Source organism: Strongyloides ratti, scaffold srae_chrx_scaffold0000002 (assembly GCF_001040885.1).
Source record: "Strongyloides ratti genome assembly S_ratti_ED321, scaffold srae_chrx_scaffold0000002".
Classification (NCBI taxonomy): Eukaryota; Metazoa; Nematoda; class Chromadorea; order Rhabditida; family Strongyloididae; genus Strongyloides; species Strongyloides ratti.
The window spans coordinates 1,402,096-1,424,610 of NW_020171510.1; the positions used below are offsets into that span (position 1 = coordinate 1,402,096).

The 22,515-nt window shown below is 23.8% G+C and overlaps 1 protein-coding gene across 1 annotated transcript in view; it reads left to right on the forward strand.

Moving 5' to 3' along the window:
- Positions 1-20,320, forward strand: part of SRAE_X000130100 (C2 domain and PDZ domain-containing protein) — a gene marked incomplete at both ends in the record, with an annotated part of 30,199 nt that extends 9,879 nt beyond the window's left edge. Inside the window, 5 exons of the mRNA XM_024647408.1 lie at positions 61-12,072; positions 12,260-12,567; positions 12,979-19,886; positions 19,936-20,261; positions 20,310-20,320. Of these exons, the coding sequence (XP_024498765.1) occupies positions 61-12,072; positions 12,260-12,567; positions 12,979-19,886; positions 19,936-20,261; positions 20,310-20,320 (19,565 nt within the window). The remainder of the gene's footprint in view (positions 1-60; positions 12,073-12,259; positions 12,568-12,978; positions 19,887-19,935; positions 20,262-20,309) is intronic.
- Between the last annotated feature and the right edge of the window lie 2,195 nt (positions 20,321-22,515).

Here is a 22,515-nt window from a genome sequence, read left to right on the forward strand (position 1 = left end):
CGTACGAAGATGCTCTTATTGATGAAGAATATAAAAATATTAAAAACATTAAATTAATAGATGAACAATCTAATCCATGTGTACTTGTTACAAATAATGATTATACAGAAAAAATATCGCTTAACATTCAATCGAAAAAAGAGGTAGAAGCAAATGAAATAAATAAATCGAATATGACAATAGCTAAAGAAATATCAGAAAATTTTGATATTGAATATAACAAACTTTTTGAAGGTTTCGACTACAAAAACGATTTATATTCATATTATGACAAAAAATATAGCCAAAAAGAAAAAAATATAAATAAAATAAAAAGTGTGAATTGTATTGAAACTACAGAAAAAGAAAAAATATATGTCGTATCTTCTTCTTATGAACCACAAAACTGCACTGAAGAAAGAACTATTAATTTGTTTTATAATAATAAACAAAGATTAATAGAAAATGACATAATAGTTTTTAGCAATTATTTATTACCAGTTGTTGAGCATACGATATTTGAAATTCCAAAAACAATTTATATTTCTTTAAAAAAAGATATTGTAAAAGATGAAGCTAGTTATATTTATTATGTAAATAATAAAGCAGAAGATTTTATAACTATATATAATAATAATGTTCAAAATAGTTTAGAAAAACAAAAAAAGATTAAAAAAGACTATATACCTACAGAAAATATAAAAGAAATAACAAAGAAATTCAAGATAAACAACAGCATTGTAGATTTAGTAAAATCAGGTGGCACAAGTATTTCAGAACATTCTAAAAATATTTTTACAAAATCTTCTAATAGTGATAACACAAAGTCTATATTTGATACAATTATAGATCAATCTTATCAAACAGAAATCTGCCATAATAAGAAGATGTCTTTAAAATTTAAAGAACCTTCAATAATTGAAACAGTTACCAATTTAGGAAACAAACAAGAAGAATATGAATTAACGGAAGAAGAATTAGAACATATTGAATATATAAAAAAAATGGCTGAAGAATCGGAATTAGGTTTGAATTTACCTAATTCATTTTTAGCTCATAAACAAGATACAATAAATGATAATATTTCATCTGAAAATTCTAATTCATCAGAAACTTCTGGTGCAGATGATATAAAATCTTCATTTGACTCATCTTTTGATAATTCACATACAATTGATACTCCATATTATACTAAAAAAGAATCTCCAATTGAAAAAATTTCAATTGACGCAACTGTCACCAATTTAGGAAACAAACAAGAAGAATATAAATTAACGGAAGAAGAATTAGCACATATTGAATATATAAAAAAAATGGCTGAAGAATCGGAATTAGGTTTGAATTTACCTAATTCATTTTTAGCTCATAAACAAGATACAATAAATGATAATGTTTCATTTGAAAATTCTAATTCATCAGAAACTTCTGGAGCTGATGATATAAAATCTTCATTTGACTCTTCCTTTGATAATTCACATTCAATTGATATTCCATGTTATACTAAAAAAGAATCTCCAGTTGAAGAAATTTCAGTTGACGATATTGTTGCCAATCTAGGAAACAAACAGAAAGAATATGAATTAACGGAAGAAGAATTAGAACATATTGAATATATAAAGAAAATGTCTGAAGAATCGGAATTAGGTTTGAATTTACCTAATTCATTTTTAGCTAATAAACAAGATACATCAAAAGATAATGTTTCATCTGAAAATTCTAATTCATCAGAAACTTCTGGTGCAGATGATATAAAATCTTCATTTAATTCATCTTTTGATAATTCACATCCAATTGATATTTCATGCTATACTAAAAAAGATTCCCCAATTGAAGAAATTTCATTTGATGAATCTGTTGCCAATTTAGGAAACAAACAAGAAGAATATGAATTAACGGAAGAAGAATTAGCACATATAGAATATGTAAAGAAAATGGCTGAAGAATCAGAAAAAGATGTAAATTTACCTAATTCTATTTTAACACAGAAACAAAATTCATTAAATGATAATGTTTCATTTGAAAATTCTAATTCATCAGAAACTTCTGGAGCTAATGATATAAAATCTTCATTTGACTCTTCCTTTGATAATTCACATCCAATTGATATTCCATGTTTTACTAAAAAAGAATCTTCAATTGAAGAAATTTTAATTGATGAAACTGTTGCCAATTTAGAAAATAAACAAGAAGAATTAGCACATATTAAATATATAAAGAAAATGGCTGAAGAATCGGAATTAGGTTTAAATTTACCTAATTCATTCTTAACACAGAAACAAGATTCATCAAATGATAATATTTCATTTGAAAGATCCAATTCATCAGAAACGTCTGGTGCAGATGATATAAAATCTTCATTTGACTCATCTTTTGATCATTCACATACAGTTGATGTTCCATCTTATAATAAAAAAGAATCTCCAATTGAAGAAATTTCAATTGACGAAACTGTTACCAATTTAGAAAAGAAACAAGAAGAATATGAATTAACGGAAAAAGAATTAGCACATATTGAATATATAAAGAAAATGGCTGAAGAATCGGAATTAGGTTTGAATTTACCTAATTCATTTTTAGCTAATAAACAAGATACATCAAAAGATAATGTTTCATCTGAAAATTCTAATTCATCAGAAACTTCTGGTGCAGATGATATAAAATCTTCATTTAATTCATCTTATGATAATTCACATCCAATTGATATTTCATGCTATACTAAAAAAGAATCTCCAATTGAAGAAATTTTAATTGATGAAACAGTTGCCAATTTAGAAAATAAACAAGAAGAATATGAATTAACAGAAGAAGAATTAGCACATATTGAATATATAAAAAAAATGGCTGAAGAATCAGAATTCGGTTTAAATTTACCTAATTCATTCTTAACACAGAAACAAGATACATTAAATGATAATATTTCATTTGAAAGATCCAATTCATCAGAAACTTCTGGTGCAGATGATATAAAATCTTCATTTGACTCTTCCTTTGATAATTCACATCCAATTGATATTCCATGTTTAATTAAAAAAGAATCTCCAATTGAAGAAATTTTAATTGATGAAACTGTTGCCAATTTAGAAAATAAACAAGAAGAATATGAATTAACGGAAGAAGAATTAGCACATATTGAAAATATAAAAAAAATGGCTGAAGAATCAGAAAAAGGTTTGAATTTACCTAATTCATTCTTAACACAGAAACAAGATTCATTAAATGATAATGTTTCATCTGAAAGTTTTAATTCATCAGAAACTTCTGTAGCAGATGATATTAAATCTTCATTTGACTCATCTTTTGATCATTCACATCCAGTTGATATTCCATCTTATAATAAAAAAGAATCTCCAATTGAAGAAATTTCAATTGATGAATCTGTTACCAATTTAGGTAACAAACAAGAAGAATATGAATTAACGGAAGAAAAATTAGCACATATTGAAAATATAAAAAAAATGGCTGAAGAATCAGAAAAAGATGTAAATTTACCTAATTCATTTTCATCTCATAAACAAGATACATTAAATGAATATATTTCATCTGATTATTCTTATTCAACAGTAACTTCTGTTACTGATGATTTAAAATTATTATTTGAAAAATCTTTTGATAGTTCACACGCTATTGATATTCCATGTTGTACTAAAAAAGAATCACTTATTGAAGAAGTTACTATTGATGAAACAGTTACCAATTTAGAAAACAAGCATGAAGAAGACAAATTATCAGAGGATTATGAAGATAAAGTTGGGTTATCTAGACCATTTATAACCGTTGAACACGATATTCTAAATGAAAAAGAAAAATTTGAATACTCTGATATTAATATACTAGAAACTTCAAATACTAGTAATTCTAAGTTATTATTTGATCAGTTAAATTTGGTTGAAAATTCTTTGTTACAGAAAAAAAGTGTTTTTACTAAGGATCATTCAAGTTTAGAAACAATTGATAATTTTGAAAGAAAAAAAGAACAAAATCAATCAAATGAAATGAGATTAAATTGCTTAGAGAATTTCAATAAAGTGGAAAAAAAAAAGAAATTAGATGTTAAATTGCCTGAATCTTTTGTTGAACAAAAACAAGATATTTTTAATAGTGGAAATAGTTTCAAACATATAAATGACCAATACTTAGAAACATTTAAAAGTGAAAAATGTAAATCTTTGTTTGAAACTTCTTTTGATCAAATATATACACTCGAAACATGTACTTTTTCAAAAAATACATTACATCAAACAAACACTTCATCAGTTGATGTAAAAACTACTATCGAAAACAAGCATAAAAAAATAGATAATTTTGAATCAGCAAAAAAAGAAATTGATCATATTTGCTCAAATGATAATGTTCAATTGCATTGTGAAAAACAGCAAAATGATAATCAAACAGAAGAAAGAAATTCAGACATTTACGAAAATGAAATATCTATGCTATTAGAATCTGAAAATGTTAACTCTTCATTTGATTATTCATTTGACTTTTCTGAAAAAACTCCTTTTATGTCATACTACAAAAAAGATTCACCACTTCTTTGTAGTTCATTTGAAGAACAAAATAATGATGAACAAGAAACATTTTTTGAATTAACACATACCAAAAAAAATAGTTTAATATCAAAAGAAGATGAAAAAGAAATTAATTTAAATAAAATATCCATACATAAAAAACATGAAAGTTTTTCAAGTAAAAATGTATCTGATAATTACGATTCCAATTCATCAGAAACTTCTGGTGCAAATGATATAAAATCTTCATTTGACTCATCTTTTGATCATTCACATCCAATTGATATTTCATGCTATACTAAAAAAGATTCCCCAATTGAAGAAATTTCAATTGACGAAACTGTTACCAATTTAGGAAACAAACAAGAAGAATATGAATTAACGGAAGAAGAATTAGCACATATAGAATATATAAAGAAAATGGCTGAAGAATCAGAATTAGGTGAAAATTTACCTAATTCTATTTTAACACAGAAACAAGATACATTAAAAGATAATGTTTTATCTGAAAATTCTAATTCAACAGAAACTTCTGGAGCTGATGATATAAAATCTTCATTTGATTCATCTTTTGATAATTCACATACAATTGATACTCCATATTATACTAAAAAAGAATCTCCAATTGAAAAAATTTCAATTGACGAAACTGTCACCAATTTAGGAAACAAACAAGAAGAATATAAATTAACGGAAGAAGAATTAGCACATATAGAATATATAAAGAAAATGGCTGAAGAATCTGAATTAGGTTTAAATTTACCTAATTCATTTTTAGCTCATAAACAAGATACATTAAAAGATAATATTTCATTTGAAGATTCCAATTCATCAGAAACTTCTGGAGCAGATGATATTAAATCTTCATTTGACTCTTCTTTTGATAATTCACATCCAAATGATATTCCATGCTATACTAAAAAAGATTCCCCAATTGAAGAAATTTCAATTGACGAAACTGTTACCAATTTAGGAAACAAACAAGAAGAATATGAATTAACAGAAGAAGAATTAGCACATATAGAATATATAAAGAAAATGGCTGAAGAATCAGAATTAGGTGAAAATTTACCTAATTCTATTTTAACACAGAAACAAGATACATTAAAAGATAATGTTTTATCTGAAAATTCTAATTCAACAGAAACTTCTGGAGCTGATGATATAAAATCTTCATTTGATTCATCTTTTGATCATTCACATCCAATTGATATTCCATGTATTACTAAAAAAGAATCTCCAATTGAAGAAATTTTAATTGATAAAACAGTTGCCAATTTAGAAAATAAACAAGAAGAATATGAATTAACAGAAGAAGAATTAGCACATATTGAATATATAAAGAAAATGGCTGAAGAATCAGAAAAAGGTTTGAATTTACCTAATTCATTCTTAACACAGAAACAAGATTCATTAAATGATAATGTTTCATCTGAAAGTTTTAATTCATCAGAAACTTCTGGTGCAGATGATATAAAATCTTCATTTGACTCTTCCTTTGATAATACACATCCAAATGATATTCCATGTATTACTAAAAAAGAATCTCCAATTGAAGAAATTTTAATTGATGAAACAGTTGCCAATTTAGAAAATAAACAAGAAGAATATGAATTAACAGAAGAAGAATTAGCACATATTGAATATATAAAGAAAATGGCTGAAGAATCGGAATTAGGTTTAAATTTACTTAATTCATTCTTAACACAGAAACAAGATTCATCAAATGATAATATTTTTTCTGAAATTTCTAATTCATCAGAAACTTCTGGAGCTGATGATATAAAATCTTCATTTGACTCTTCCTTTGATAATTCACATACAGTTGATGTTCCATCTTATAATAAAAAAGAATCTCCAATTGAAGAAATTTCAATTGACGAAACTGTCACCAATTTAGAAAATAAACAAGAAGAATATGAATTAACGGAAGAAAAATTAGCACATATTGAAAATATAAAGAAAATGGCTGAAGAATCGGAATTAGGTTTAAATTTACCTAATTCATTTTTATTCCATAAACAAGATTCATTAAAAGATAATATTTCATCTGAAAGTTTTAATTCATCAGAAACTTCTGGTGCAGATGATATAAAATCTTCATTTGACTCATCTTTTGATAATTCACATCCAATTGATATTCCATGTTTAATTAAAAAAGAATCTCCAATTGAAGAAATTTTAATTGATGAAACTGTTGCCAATTTAGAAAATAAACAAGAAGAATATGAATTAACGGAAGAAGAATTAGCACATATTGAAAATATAAAAAAAATGGCTGAAGAATCAGAAAAAGGTTTGAATTTAACTAATTCATTCTTAACACAGAAACAAGATTCATTAAATGATAATGTTTCATCCGAAAGTTTTAATTCATCAGAAACTTCTGGTGCAGATGATATAAAATCTTCATTTGACTCTTCCTTTGATAATTCACATCCAAATGATATTCCATGTTTTACTAAAAAAGAATCTCCAATTGAAGAAATTTTAATTGATGAAACTGTTGCCAATTTAGAAAATAAACAAGAAGAATATGAATTAACAGAAGAAGAATTAGCACATATTGAATATATAAAGAAAATGGCTGAAGAATCGGAATTAGGTTTAAATTTACCTAATTCATTCTTAACACAGAAACAAGATTCATCAAATGATAATATTTTATCTGAAATTTCTAATTCATCAGAAACTTCTGGAGCTGATGATATAAAATCTTCATTTGACTCTTCCTTTGATAATTCACATACAGTTGATGTTCCATCTTATAATAAAAAAGAATCTCCAATTGAAGAAATTTCAATTGATGAAACTGTTACCAATTTAGAAAACAAACAAGAAGAATATGAATTAACGGAAGAAGAATTAGCACATATTGAAAATATAAAAAAAATGGCTGAAGAATCAGAAAAAGGTTTGAATTTACCAAATTCATTTTTAGCTCATAAACATGATACATTAAAAGATTATATTTCATTTGAAGATTCCAATTCAACAGAAACTTCTAAAGCAGATGATATTAAATCTTCATTTGACTCTTCTTTTGATTATTCATATCCAATTGATCATTCATGTTATACTAAAAAAGAATTTCCAATTGACGAAATTTCAATTGATGAAACATTTACCAATTTTGACAATAAAAAAGAAGTGTATCAATCAACAGAAGAAAAATTGTCTAATTTAAAAAATTTAAGAAACCTTGATGATGTTGAATTTTCGGAAAACAGTATGCTTTCTACAATTTGTGACAACAATGTTTCCCAAAATCATGAATTTTTTGAAACTGACAATTTATTATCCAGTGAACATGAAAGTAATTTAGAACAAAAGGACGAAAAGAATTCTATTGCAAAACAGAATTTTCCTTTATTTCCCAAAACAGCTGACCATTTTGATAATTTTGCAAGCAAAATATCACAAAATTTGAATATTGCTAAAATACCAACTCAAAAATCTATTCAAATGAGATTAAAATCAGAAGGAAACATATTTTCAGATGTCTTCAATAATACAATATATGAAGAAATTTCAAATTCTTCTAGTAATGATAATGTTAATTTTTATCCATCAAATAATAAAAATTATACAAATCAAGAATATTATGGTGCACAAACTTCACTTGATTCATCTTTACTTCAAAAAGAACAAAATTATGAAAATTTATCTTTTTATGTTAAGCAAGCACAATATAAAAATGGTATTCCAAAATCATTAGAGTCAAGAATATTTACTCATCGTGAGTATATTAAAAATAATATATTAAATAATGATAATTTTAATAATCACTTTTTAAAACAACGTAGTTCATCAATTGATTTTGCATGCCATCGTCGTGGAAAAATGAATAGAAATAGACGACAACATTTTAAAGAAAATATTGCTTTTTTGAAAAATATAAATAGTTTTGAAAAATGCGAACATAGAAGCTATAATGTTGAAACAGCTGATCTTACAAATATTAATTTTTTGGTGAGATTAAATTTTTATGCATTAAAATTAAGTGGAGAAATTGCTGAAAAAGCAGGAGCAGATTTAATTTGTTATCTTAAAAATCAAAATAATCCACGTGTTAGGTATTTTGAAAATCGTAATGTACCATTTGAACATGAAGATTTTGTTGAATCATTGGAAAATAGTGAGGAAGAAAATTTATTACAAAACTTTAAAGTATTGGAGACTAAACATTCAGACACAAAAAAAACAAATATTAAATCATCTCCATTCTCTATCAATATTAAAGGATTTTTAAATACAACAAAATCTTATTTATATAATAATAAAAAGAATCAAAATCTTCCCATATCACAACCTGAACTACCCAACTTTTCAAGAAAATTTTCTTCTGATTTATCAAAAAATTTAATTAAACATGAAAAGCCTTTATTAAGAAAAAATTCTGATATATTAAATCTTTTTAGAAAAGCAAGTTATTCTTCTTTAACTGTAGAACCACCAATTTATCTTCCTGATAATGCCTTAAAAGGACTAACAGATGATGAAATTAATCATATTTCTTCTGTTATTAAAAATGCAAATAGTTTTCACACCAAATCTCCAAAAACATCAGTTCAGTATGAAAATTTGAATATAGAAAATTTGAACATGGAGGAACAAAAACATGTCAAAAATGTATTAAGAAAAGCTTCATTGATTGAAGCAGAATTTCATTCCAAACATTTTAATAAACCACTATTTGAAAATGAAAATAATAGTAATCTTGATAATTACAACACTGATGATAATATTTTGACATCTGAAGAAATTAAACACATAGAAAAAATTGCAAAACTAGCAGAAATGGATGATGCTATCAATAAATTTACTATAAAAACATTTGAAAATGATATTTTTAAAAATAATTTGGATTTAAATGTTGAACCTGAACATGTTTCTTTTACAAATAATTTGAAAATAGAAGAAAAGAAACATTCTGCTGTTAAAGTTCAGATGCACAATGGATTAAAGTCAACAACAATAAGTAGTTTTGACAATTCTTCCGAATTAACGCAAGAAGAATTAAATCACATTGCCAAAATCAACCAAATGGCGGAAGAAGATACTGCAATGGATGTATTCTATGGAAGAGTTAAGTCAGAAGAAAATCAACCAAATAGATTTAACGAGGAATTGACAGAAGAAGAATTAGAACACATAAGAAAAATTAATGAAATGGCTATTAAAGAAGCAGAGTTTGACATGAATAATCTTAATTCTAAACAAAATATTACTAAAACTTTCTACAACATGGAGACAGATGAATATAGTAGCGATTCTGAAGATAGAAACGAATCTTATATTAATAGTGTTGATAAAACTGATAGTTCAGATGAAATGTTATTAAATGACAAATTATATGATACTAATAAATGTGATAAAATTTCAACAAAAGAATATCAATTAACTGATGAAGAAATTAATTATATAAAAAAAATTCAAGAATTAGCAGAGCAAGAAAATTCAATTTCATACACCCAAACTCCATTTATACAAGAGAATACACCTATTACTACAATAAAAAAAGAACTATCATTAACAAATGAGGAAATAGAACACATAAAAATGATTCAAAATATGGCTGATACTGATGCATCCAATACTCATATAAAATTGCATGAAAAATCATCACTATTAAAGTCTGACAATAATGAATTAACAAAAGATGAAATAGAACATATACGAAAAGTGGAAACAATGATTGATCAAGAAGAACAAAAAACAATTTTAACATTAAAAAATCATGAATCACCAGAAAAACCTATTTTATCAAAAGTTTCCCAGCTAACTAATGAAGAAATTGAACATATAAATAAAATACAAAAAATGATAGAAATGGATGAATTAGCTTCATATTCACATTTATCAAAGAATAAGGGTATAGAATTTGAAATTTTGTCTAACTCTAAAAATAGCAAATATAAAAAAGAAAATATGTCAAAAAATGAATTAATTAGTAATTATATAAATAATGATATTCACGAAATGATAGATAAAAAATTGATAAGTACAGATAGAAATTTAACTCAATGTAATAAAATAATGACAGCTGAAGATGAATTTTTAAATAATATAACATCAACTCAAATATCTTCTTCTAATTTATATAATATTTCTTTACCATCTGATTTTATTGAGCCAAAAAAATTCCAACCATATAAAAGTACAGACTCATCAACTACTTTAGAAAGTGTTAGTAGTAGCATAAGTAATAAAAAAGATTCTAATTTATACAACGAAAATAAAGAAAAATCATGTTCATCAAAATATACAAGTACTGATACTGGTAACTTTAGTGATTATTCAGATGATTCAATTAAATACAATAAAAATTTTGATGATAAAATTGAAATTAATGAACCATTTAAACAATCTAAAGATAGATTAAAAATTCAAAAATTAAAACGTTCAAAAAGTTTAGAATGTTTATCATTGATTGAATCTGATGAGGATATAGATTTATCTTATGCTTTACATATACGTTATTCACTACCATTAAATTTAATATCAAATGATACAAAAGAATATTATAAAAACACTCAAGAGACAGAACAAATTTTTGCTCAGATTCAACAATTTAATGAACCAGAATATATTAATAAAATTTTGAATGTTGAAGAGAAGTATCAACCAAAAAATATTTTATTAAATGAAGAAACAAAAACTATTTGTGATATTGAGGAAGAAGAAGGCAACCAATATGAAAAATGGAATGAAAACAATGGTACTAAAATTATTTATTCAAAAGAGTCCCATGACGATAAAAAATATATAGATTTTTGTAAAACACCAATATTAAGAAAAAAAATTGAAAATATAATTAAAATCGATAGTTCAAATGATAATATTTATGGAAATGAAAGAACCAAAGCATCTACAAATTTATTCTTAACATCGGTAAATGAGGATAAGTCTAGTAAGCAAGATATATTAAAGACACATGAACAAATAGAAAAAAGAGTAGATGCCGAGAGTCATTCTTTGTTCAGTCAACACTTAGACTTTAATGGTAGTAACCTCTTACATCAGTTAAATTGTGAAAATTTATCTCTTATTTCTGGCAAAAGCAATAGTATCAGCACTTTTTATAGTACAGGAGAAGAGAATAAAGTAAGAGAACAAATAAGACAGACCTCCTCATCATGTAACCAGGCATCCTCTATTGGTTCTGACTATATTTATCATTCAAATGAAAGCACATATAAACATAATATTTTGCCAATAACTTCTGCACCCAACAATATTTCTCTTTTGGACAAACATTATCATTTAACCAACGAGAACAGTAGGATAAATAAGGAAAATAGTAATATCATCAAAGACAAAAACGTTGTTGTGGAAAACAGCAACATTGACCAAACATTTCTTCCTTCCTTTTCTTTTCCTCAATTAATAAATAACAAAATTCATAATAATAATATTGAAAGTAAAAATTTATCTTCTACTACCTTTGAAGAAAATAATTCTACTAATATTTTTAATACAACACCTTCTTCTTTAACATCTATTTTACAAGATAAGGAATTCTTTAATTCTTCAATTGGAATTCCATTAAATTCTCAAAACCAGGTATCAAATATCACAAATGGTATGTTTTTTTATTTCTATAAATTTTTTTTCTATAATATTTATTTATTATTTTATTTATTTATTTATTTTTATCACAAAAACAAGATTTAAAAATCATGTTAATATTTTTTTAATTTCGATTATATATGCATTGCATGCTATTTATGAAATATTTTTTTTTTATTTTAAAATATTATGCTTTTTAGAAGTTTACGAAAATAATTTAACAAATACCAAATTTAGTAATGATAATATAATCGGGTATATTGGATCGGAAAATTTTGGAAGAGAAGTATCATCACCACAAAAAATAGTAGATAAAACATTATTTTCAAAAGCAAACTTTAAAATGTTTAAGTCATCAAATAGTGGTTTCTCACGATTTGGAAGTTTAGGAAAACTAGCAAATGCCGCTATAAGTAGTGCCCAAAAAGCAGGAGAGCAAATTACGGCAGTTGCTAATAATGCAGTTGCTCAAGCTACCAGTATGGATAATATTACTTCTTTAGGACAGGTTTGTTACTATATTTTATTTCTTTATCTTATACATATTTCTTTTTTCTTAAAACTTTATAATAATATTTACATTTTGTAATTATTCATATTTTAATATTATAATGTTACTCTCTATTAGTTTATTCCTATTTATATATATATATATATATATATTAGTATATTTTAATATAAAAAAAAATAAAAGTTAAAAGTTTATAAAAATAATTTAAAGCATATTTTAAATTTTTAAAAATTTCTTTTCTAACTTAATAGATAAACAATTTTATTTCTTTAAAATTAGATTTATTCTACATTTACATCTTTATAATTACTTATGTTTGATAATTTTTTTGTTTAAATTATCCAATCTTTTTATTTATTTTTAAGTAATCTAATTTATTTTTTAATTAACAATTTTATTATATTTTAGAATACACAACAACAATCCTCAAAAGATCTTTCTTATTCTTTATCTCCATCTTCAAATAAAAGAACCCAAAGTGCTTTTAATGTATCTGAAGGTGGTAATATTCAACATCAATCAAAAGAAGGAAGTATGTCGACAAATTATATTTCAAGTGCAATACCAACAAACATCCCAAATCCTATTGAATTGCCTCCAGGTTTAGAGGAGTTATCAGATGAAGAAAGACGTAAGATTTTAGCTATATTAATAGAAGCTGAAAATATTAATAATGCAGATTATAATGTCCAACCAACAATAAAACAAAATGAATGTATTGAAAAAGCACAACAACAACAACACCAACAACAAGAAGTTAATATAACTCATCAAAATATTAAAAATGATATTACTAATGAAAGGATTTTTAATGAAGAGAAAAAGCCTTCATTATCAGAAATTAAAGATAGTCATCCAATTAATTATTCTAGAGACAATCAATTAAATAAAAATGAAATGCACTTTAAAGATTATTCTCCAAATGTAATAGAAACAAAAAGTGACATACCAAAGTATAATGAGGTAAAGGAAAAAGAATATTCACAGGCATCCTTGATAACAAATATTCCTAATGAAGACAGTGAAAATTATGATAATAAAATATCTTATAATGTTGGCAAAAATGTAAATGATTCATCGTATTCAAATACATTTGAGACACCTAATAATTTAAATTTCAAAAAAGAATATAATAATAAAAATAATGAAAAATTTAATGACAATGAAACATATTTAGATAGAAGTAATAATACTTCTTCAACTGACGATAAAATAAAAAATAATAATATTGTTGATAATTACGGTAATAATGATATAAAACATTCTGGCACACTTCAACAATACCCATTAACAATTGATAACGTATCATCAAATTATATTTATGATAATGATGCTATTTCTAATGTTTCACCACAATATGAGTACTATGAAGATTCAGAAATTAAACAATATGAAAATCTTGAAAAAGATATTTATAATAATATATCATCAACTAAAGGAAATTCGGTAAATCTTATTTTATCACCAAATGAAAATGATAGTAATGTTGGAAAAGTAGATGGTGTTGAGTTATCAGGAGAAATGTTATATTCATCGTATGACGATACAGAAGATCTTGATAATATTGAACTTGAAAATGTTTATACAATGAAAAAACCAAGAATGTGGACAACGGTTTTTACAGATGAGAATGATTCAGAAGATGGTTGTAATGATAATGGTGGTGTCTCAACATCAGTTAATTTAGTGGAAAAACATGATGATTGGTTAATGGAAGATAGCAGTTGTCAACCAATGGTATCTGATACAACTAACAGAATATCTGCTTTAAATATGATGGGAAATTCTGATGAAGGATATGAGGTTGAAATGGACGATCCATTATCACAAGAAATGGTTATTACGAATTTACAAAATGTATCATCATCAGGATATGGACAACATCATTCAGATTCTAATAAAAAAAATACATCATTAAATAGACATTCAATAAATGAAACTCCAGTTATACTAGTCACTTCTCATAAAGATGACCAACATGTTAATAGATATGAAGACTCATCTGAAGGTGATACAAGTCCTAGTTCTGATGAAGACGATTATCCAGATCATGTTATTGAAGTACCAACAATGGCACCAACAATTAATTATGATGATACAATAGATAATGAAAAAAAATTAGCATTAGAAAGGGAAATTATCCAGCAAATACAATCATTTGGTGAGGCTGCAAACGATGAATTTGATGTTCAATGGAAATCGGAAAATGAACAAAATAACGAAAAAAGAAAAGATATTGAAAAAGGAAAACAATCACAAGATAATTTAGATAAAAATCAATCAAATAATCGTATTAATCCATTTATAGATAATTCTAAATTTAATGATTTTACAGCAAATGATGCTTCAACAGCATACGAAGATGACATTTCAAATAGTGGTGAGTCATCTACTGTTATTGTAAAATCATTGAAAAATAGATCAGATCAAGAAGATGCTAAAAATAAAATTAATTCAACATCTTCTCAAGTATTACGTCCAGGGCCTGTTTATACAATTCCAGAAAATATTGAAGAAGATTCTTCTAATAATACTGAAGAAAAGTATATTGCTCACAAAATTGAAAGAAAACCTTTAATTATATCTTTAAATGAAATAGATAAATATCAGTTGGCAAAAAATAATAATCAAATTAATAAAAAAACATATAATGATCATCAAATATACTCAGGACAAATAAAAAATTATAATGAAAATAAAGAAATTATTGATAATGGAAAAATAAATAATATTGTAACATTAAAAGAAGATAAAAGTAATAATAAACAATCGTCAGATTTATCTAACAATTTAATAAAAAGACAATCTACTCAATCTACATCGGGACAACAATCAGCAATTTCAAGTATTTCAGAATATACTGAACAAACTAACAGACGTTTAAAGGAATTAGAAGAACGCCTTGAATCAAAAACAAATAAAGATATGGAAACTGTCAAAAAGCAACTTAATCAATTATTACAACAAGGAAATAATGTAAATTCTGATAAAAGATTAAATAATGATATAACAGATGGAGCATCTATATACGATAATAGTCGTTTTAAATATAAAATATCTGATGATAAAAAATACAAAGAGAATTATGGTAAATCAAATGATATAATTCAATCACATGATTATCCTAATTTGTTTCCTAAATTATTAGATAATGCTACAGAAAAAGATATTATTGAAGCATCAATTGCAAATACCAATGATAATTCTTTTGCTAAATTAAAACGTTCTCCAGCAATGATATTAACATCTGAAGATTCAATAAATAATAGTAGAATAAATGAAATGATTGAAAAATCTCAGATTAATACAATTAAAAATGATGATGAAACAATTAGTCAAAATATTGTAACATTTGAAACTGGAAGAAGAAAGTTACCATCACTTCCTATACAGCATCAATCAATTCCTCAACAACGTTTTTCTACGCAATCATTATATTATTCTTATTCACTTGCTAATCTTCTTGGTACACCTTCTTCTAATGAACTACCAAAAGATTTTACATTGTCATATGATGATTTAACTAAATTTTCTCTTAATCCTGGGAATCAAACATCTTTAACTATATCTAATGATGATGAAAAAAGAAAAACATTATCAGGAACATTTAAATTATCAAATGATATTAATGATTCAATGACAAAAATAACTCAAGATAATTTTACACTTTCAACTAAAGTTGGTTTAAATAATGCCAGTAAAATTGCTTTTACTAATGAACCATCTATTCATCCTGGAGCTTCATTTAGAAAACCAAATTCTTTACCACAACAACAAATGTTTTTTATACCATCAAATTTACATTCACAAGTATTAGGACAATCTGATAATAATTATGATAATTTTATAAAAACATCAGGAACAATACCATCAAATATTTCTTTATTAAAAGGTAAGATTCAACAATCTATTTTAACACAACCAATAGAGAAACAACAAAAGATGTGTGATATAATGGCACGTGTAGCATTTAAAAATGAATTAAAAGAAAAATTAGCTAAACGTTTATTGTTAAATGATAAAACAGAAATTGAAGCTAATCAAAGAAATTATAAAATTAATAAAATGTATACTACAGGAATTGTAACTGAAATAAGACCACCAGAATTAAATCTTATTCCTGATACAATTAAATCTGATTTACCAGAAGAGATAACCAAAAATGCACGAATTACAAAGACAAAAGATTTAATTGATAGTATTGATACATTTGAAAATTTAAAAAATTCTTTTGATCAATTTGATATGAAAATGAAAAAATTATATAATTATCCTGTAGTAACTTCTAAAAATTTACCATTATATCATTTATCACAAAATCATGAAAAATCAACATCTATATCAAATTCAAATAAACCACAATTATCATTAGATAATATAAATGTTTCTTCATTAAAATCTGTTGCTTGTCAATGTGATCCATCATCAATTCCTATATATAAAACAACTGATAAAAAAATTTATTTTGAAGCTGAAACACAAACAAATATTTTAGATACTCTTACTTTACCTATATATCAAACTAATACTAATAAAATATTAGATAATAAAAAAGAAAAAGACAACATAAAAGATAATGAATCATATTTAGTAAATACTACAGGTAAAAAGAACCAGTCATCTCAAATATTTGATAATAAGAATAGCAATGTTGAATGCCAGACAGATGTTAGTTTATTATTATTAAAAAATAAACAAAAAGAAGATCAAAAGATATTTAATTCTATTCCAAATTTGTCAGAATATGACAATAATTTATATAATTCATATAATATTTATAATCCTATAACAGGATTTTTAAGAAGGTCTAATATTTCTAAAGATATAAATAATGATACTATAAAAAATTATAATCAAAATATGCAATATGTATCAATGACACATTTAAATAATTTAGAAGGAAGTTTTTATTCACCAAAATGTTATACTAATAAAGGTGAAAATATAGATTCACAACAATTTTATTCAAGTTTAGAAGCTTTAAATACACTTGGAGGAGAAGAAGATTTAGAATATAAAAGAATGGATGCAATGAATGAAATTGCTAAAAGGAAAGAAAAATTAAATACTTTAAGAAGAATAAAAGAAACTATAAATACAGGAAACAATTTTGGTTTAAATAGACCCCTTCAACAATTAATTTTAAATAAGTCTCAAGACCAATTATATGAAACAGATTATTCCTCAACTGTTCCACATTATAGTTCAATGCCTATGTTATCTGAACAGTCAAATATATATGATATTAATGATTGTATTTTACAAGATGCTATTAAAAATCCATATTCAACTTTAGGAAGACGTTATAGAGAACAAAATTTATCAAGAGATACCAATCGTTATAAATATTTTGATAATAATTTAAATTATCATTCATCATTACCAAGAAATTATGGACTTTCAAGATCATATGATAATCAAAGAAATGTAGAATCAAATATTTTAGGATATCAACAATCATTATCTAATCAATTATCTACTCGTGATAATATTAATAGACCATATTTAAGTAAAAGTGTTTATGATTTAAATAATCCATACCAAATGAGAGAAGATAATATTTATGGAAATATTTATGATCAACAACAAGGATATGAAATAAGAAAAAATTTATTAGATAAAAATTTATCACGTTCTTATAATGGATTATTAGATCCCTATAATAGTAATATTTACAGACATTCAAATCACATTAATAATTTATTACAACACAAACAAGAAGAAATGCAAAATGATATGCTCACAGAATATGCTAATTATCTAAATAAACATTATATGTCTGGAGGTAACGATGTTGATAATAATTTAATAAATGATATTATATCATCACGTCAAGGACAAATACCTGAAACAGATCTTGTTTATGATAACCAATATCAATATCATCAAAACACATTAATACCGTATTTTGATAATAATATGAGTAATATGAAAACAAATATCCCAATGGATTCATTTCAAAATTATTATAGAAGTGCTACACTTCCAAGTCAAGTATATAGTAGAAAAGAAGCTAATTATGGTGCAAGGCCATTTACTCGTGTTGGAGAATATGGTAATGGTTTTCGTAATAATAATAATTTACAACAACAAAACCAATATTCTGATATTCGAAAAAATCAATTGAATGATTATCAATATAATATTAATAAATTTTCACCTTATAATAATCATACATCTTTAACAGATGAAATAAATGCACATTTAAAAGAAGATCCATTATCAAAAGTTTATGCAACTATTAAACAAGATAATTATAGAAAAAATTTATTAAATAATTATAATAATATTGAAGGAGAACATTTGAATAGAAATGATTATTCTAATATGTATCATCAGAAATCATTGTTTAGACCATTACCATCTGTTTTGAAAAAAACATCAATTTTTGATTTACAAAATAATGATAATAATCATTTATATAGAAATTATAAAAATTTTATGGATAGAAAAGAACAATATTATTCACCATATAATAATTCAAAGAAAGATTTATCATTATTTAATATATCAATGCCAGAAGATTTACCAATAAAAAGAAGATTACGTGAATCATCAATAAAAAGAATTTTATTAACAAGAAAATATAAAAATAGTAATTTTTTTAATGATACTGGAATTAGAATAACAGGTGGTAAAAAATTAGATGATGGTGATTTAGGTGCATTTATAACAGCTATTAATAAAAATCATTGTTATGAAACATTAGGTGAAATTCAAGAAGGTGATCAAGTATTAGCTATTAATGATATAAGTCTTTCAGGTAAAAGTTATGAAGAAGTTGAAAGAATATTAAATAGTAGTAAAGGTGAAATTGAAATTGCTATAAAACCAGGTAAAAAAAATGATAATTCAGGAGGAATTTTATCTTCTACAAATAATGATAGAATGTATGATGATGTCCCAGGAGATAACAATGGTATTTATAAAAAACCATTAAAAAGTACATTAAAAAAATCATCTACACGTAGTATAAATAGACAAGTTTATTACGAAGATTCTACACCTGATGGTATTTCAGATGGAAGAATAAAAGAAGCTCCACCAATACCTGCACATAGACATGAACTTACAAATACTAATTATAATACAAATGATTGTGGAAAAAATAATGATTATAATTATAGCCCTAAACGATTACCAAAATCAATAAATAATTCAAATGGTTATCTACAAATAGCATTAGCTTATGATTTATCACAAAATTTACTTTTTGTTACAGTTATTGCTGCTAGAAATTTGAAAATGAAAAGTACATATGATTCTATCGTTTTACCAAACCCATTTGTCAAAATTTATTTATTACCAAATAGAAAGTATGTCTGATTATTATTTAAATTGTTAATTTATATTTTATTATTTTAGAGTATCTAGTAAACGTAGAACAAAATATATTCCTAATACATCAGATCCTGTATGGAATCAGATGGTTGAATATCATGTTTCATATGAAAGATTACCCTCACAATGGTTAGAATTTACTGTTTGGGATTATGATAAATATAGCGATAGTTTGTCTTTAGGACAAGTAATAATATCATTATCTGATTCACAGATATTTGATAATCGTCCACGTTGGTATCCATTACACTCAACTAGAGGAGAATCAGAATCAATTTTAAATAATACTTCTACTTCATCCTACAATTCATCATTTTCAAAAAATCTTAGCAAACCTTCTTTCATAAAAGGTAATACATATCATTTTAACCCAAATTACTTGGATATTAATTATTCAGCAATTTGTTAGTTCAACAAAAGGGGGGAAGGATTGTTAAGATAAGAACAAAAATATACATCTTTATCATATTATCAATTGTTTAATGATAATCTTCGTTTAATACATTTTAAAAATTCAAAAGAAATATTATGGTTTTTTTTTTCAATTATCAAAAAAATTTTATTCAATTTTTATTATTATAATAAGAAAAGTAATAATTTTCAAATGTAACTTCACTTGAAATTATTTTTTAAATGAATTATCTTTTTATTATATATTCAATAACAAGCTCACATATATATATATATATATAAATATATTAAAATAATTTTAAAATGCAAAATATTTTTTACAAGTTTTAAAACAAATATATATAATTTGAATATTTTCTATGCTTTAATTATTTATATTTTTTTTTTCAAAAAATTATAATAAATGTAAACTTAAATTTTATTTCTTTTTTTATCATTATATCCATCTTTTACATTCATTTTTTAGAATCATGTTTTTTTTACTTATATAATAAATAACAATTGTAACAATGATTAATTTATGATCATTTTATTTAAATTATATATAATAGTTAACTAGAAAAAAAAAATTTTTTAGATGTTCCCTGAATTTAACACAAACCTTTGCACATATTTCTTTCATTTTGCTACATATTAAAAGGCATCTAATATGCATTATAATTAAAAAAAAGTTAAAACTTTTATCTATCTAATTTCATTTCATATTTATTAAAAAAAAAAGAAAAAAAGATTTAGTTATGAAGTGCACATTTTTTTGTATAACATCCATGATTGGTATCAATAAAGTTTTATTTTATACAAAATATTTATTAAAGTATTATAATATATACAATGTTTCATATATTTTGTTTACAACATAAAAAAAAATGAAGAAAATTATTCTTTTAGTTTATAATAAGATAACTCAATGATGACTAGACTTTAATCGTTAGAGTAAGTGGAATGGTTAATAATCATAAAAAAAAGGTATACATTATTTATTTATATAATAAAAATGTTGCTCAGAACAAATTTTTTCTTTAAATATTTTGTTCATTTTTAATTTATTAAAACATAAACTATAAATAAGTAATGTAATAAAAGTAAAAAAAAAGCTTTGTTTAGAAAGTGTAAATTTAAATCAAAGTTTAAAATAATATGTTCATAAATATTTAAATAATTTTTTAACATATAATTGTATCTCATTTATATTATTAGCATCAAAGATTTATGTTCCCTTTAAACAAAACACAATTATCAAAGATCTTTTCTTTTAAAAAAAATTTTTTAGTGTTTATTTAACATATAATATTCATTCACCACTGAACTAATTTAATCTTTTTATCATTTTATGTTAATATATTATAATATGCGATTTTTATTCCTCTCCAAAAATTACTCTTCTCATTTTAATATGTCATTCTTCAATTAATTTGCACTTAATTATATTTATATATATATATATATATATATATATATATTTATAAATATGAACTTCTCTCATTACTGGTATCTCATAATATAATAAATATATACATATTAAAAAAAAATAAATGAAATACTATATATGGTAAAATATAATTAATTATAGTATTAATGTTTTGTATATATATGTAACATAAATTTTTAAATGTTCTTCATCTTTTTATTTTTTTTTTATATAAATGTTACCTAATTAAAAATTTTTATTTTGTCCTTGAGAAATTATATATCTTCTTTAATAAAAGAAAATAAGATAAAAAAAGAAAGTACTTTTTTGTCATTCATTATTATATGATAAGATAACATAATAAATTGTTAAATTAATTTTACCATGAAAATTAGGTATTAAATGTTTGTTCATTTTTATAATTAAAGTGATGAAGAAAGAACGTTTTCTTCTTTGACATATTTATTTTAATTTCATTCTTCTTTTTTCTCTTTTTAACTTTACTATATAGACATAAACAAATACAGATATAAATTTCTTTTAAAAACATGAAAGAAAAAGTAAAGAACGAAAGAGTAAGAGAGAGAGAGACTGGAATATAAAAAAAAAAAAAAGAAAAATTGTAGACAATTTTAAAAACAGAGGAAGACAAAATAAATGTAATGCTTTATATTTTAACAATTTTTATTTTAAAAGCGTGTAGACAAAATATAATATATATAAAGTTTAAAGAGTTTATACTACAATAAATTTTATTTTATTCAAAAAAATGTAAATAATAAAGT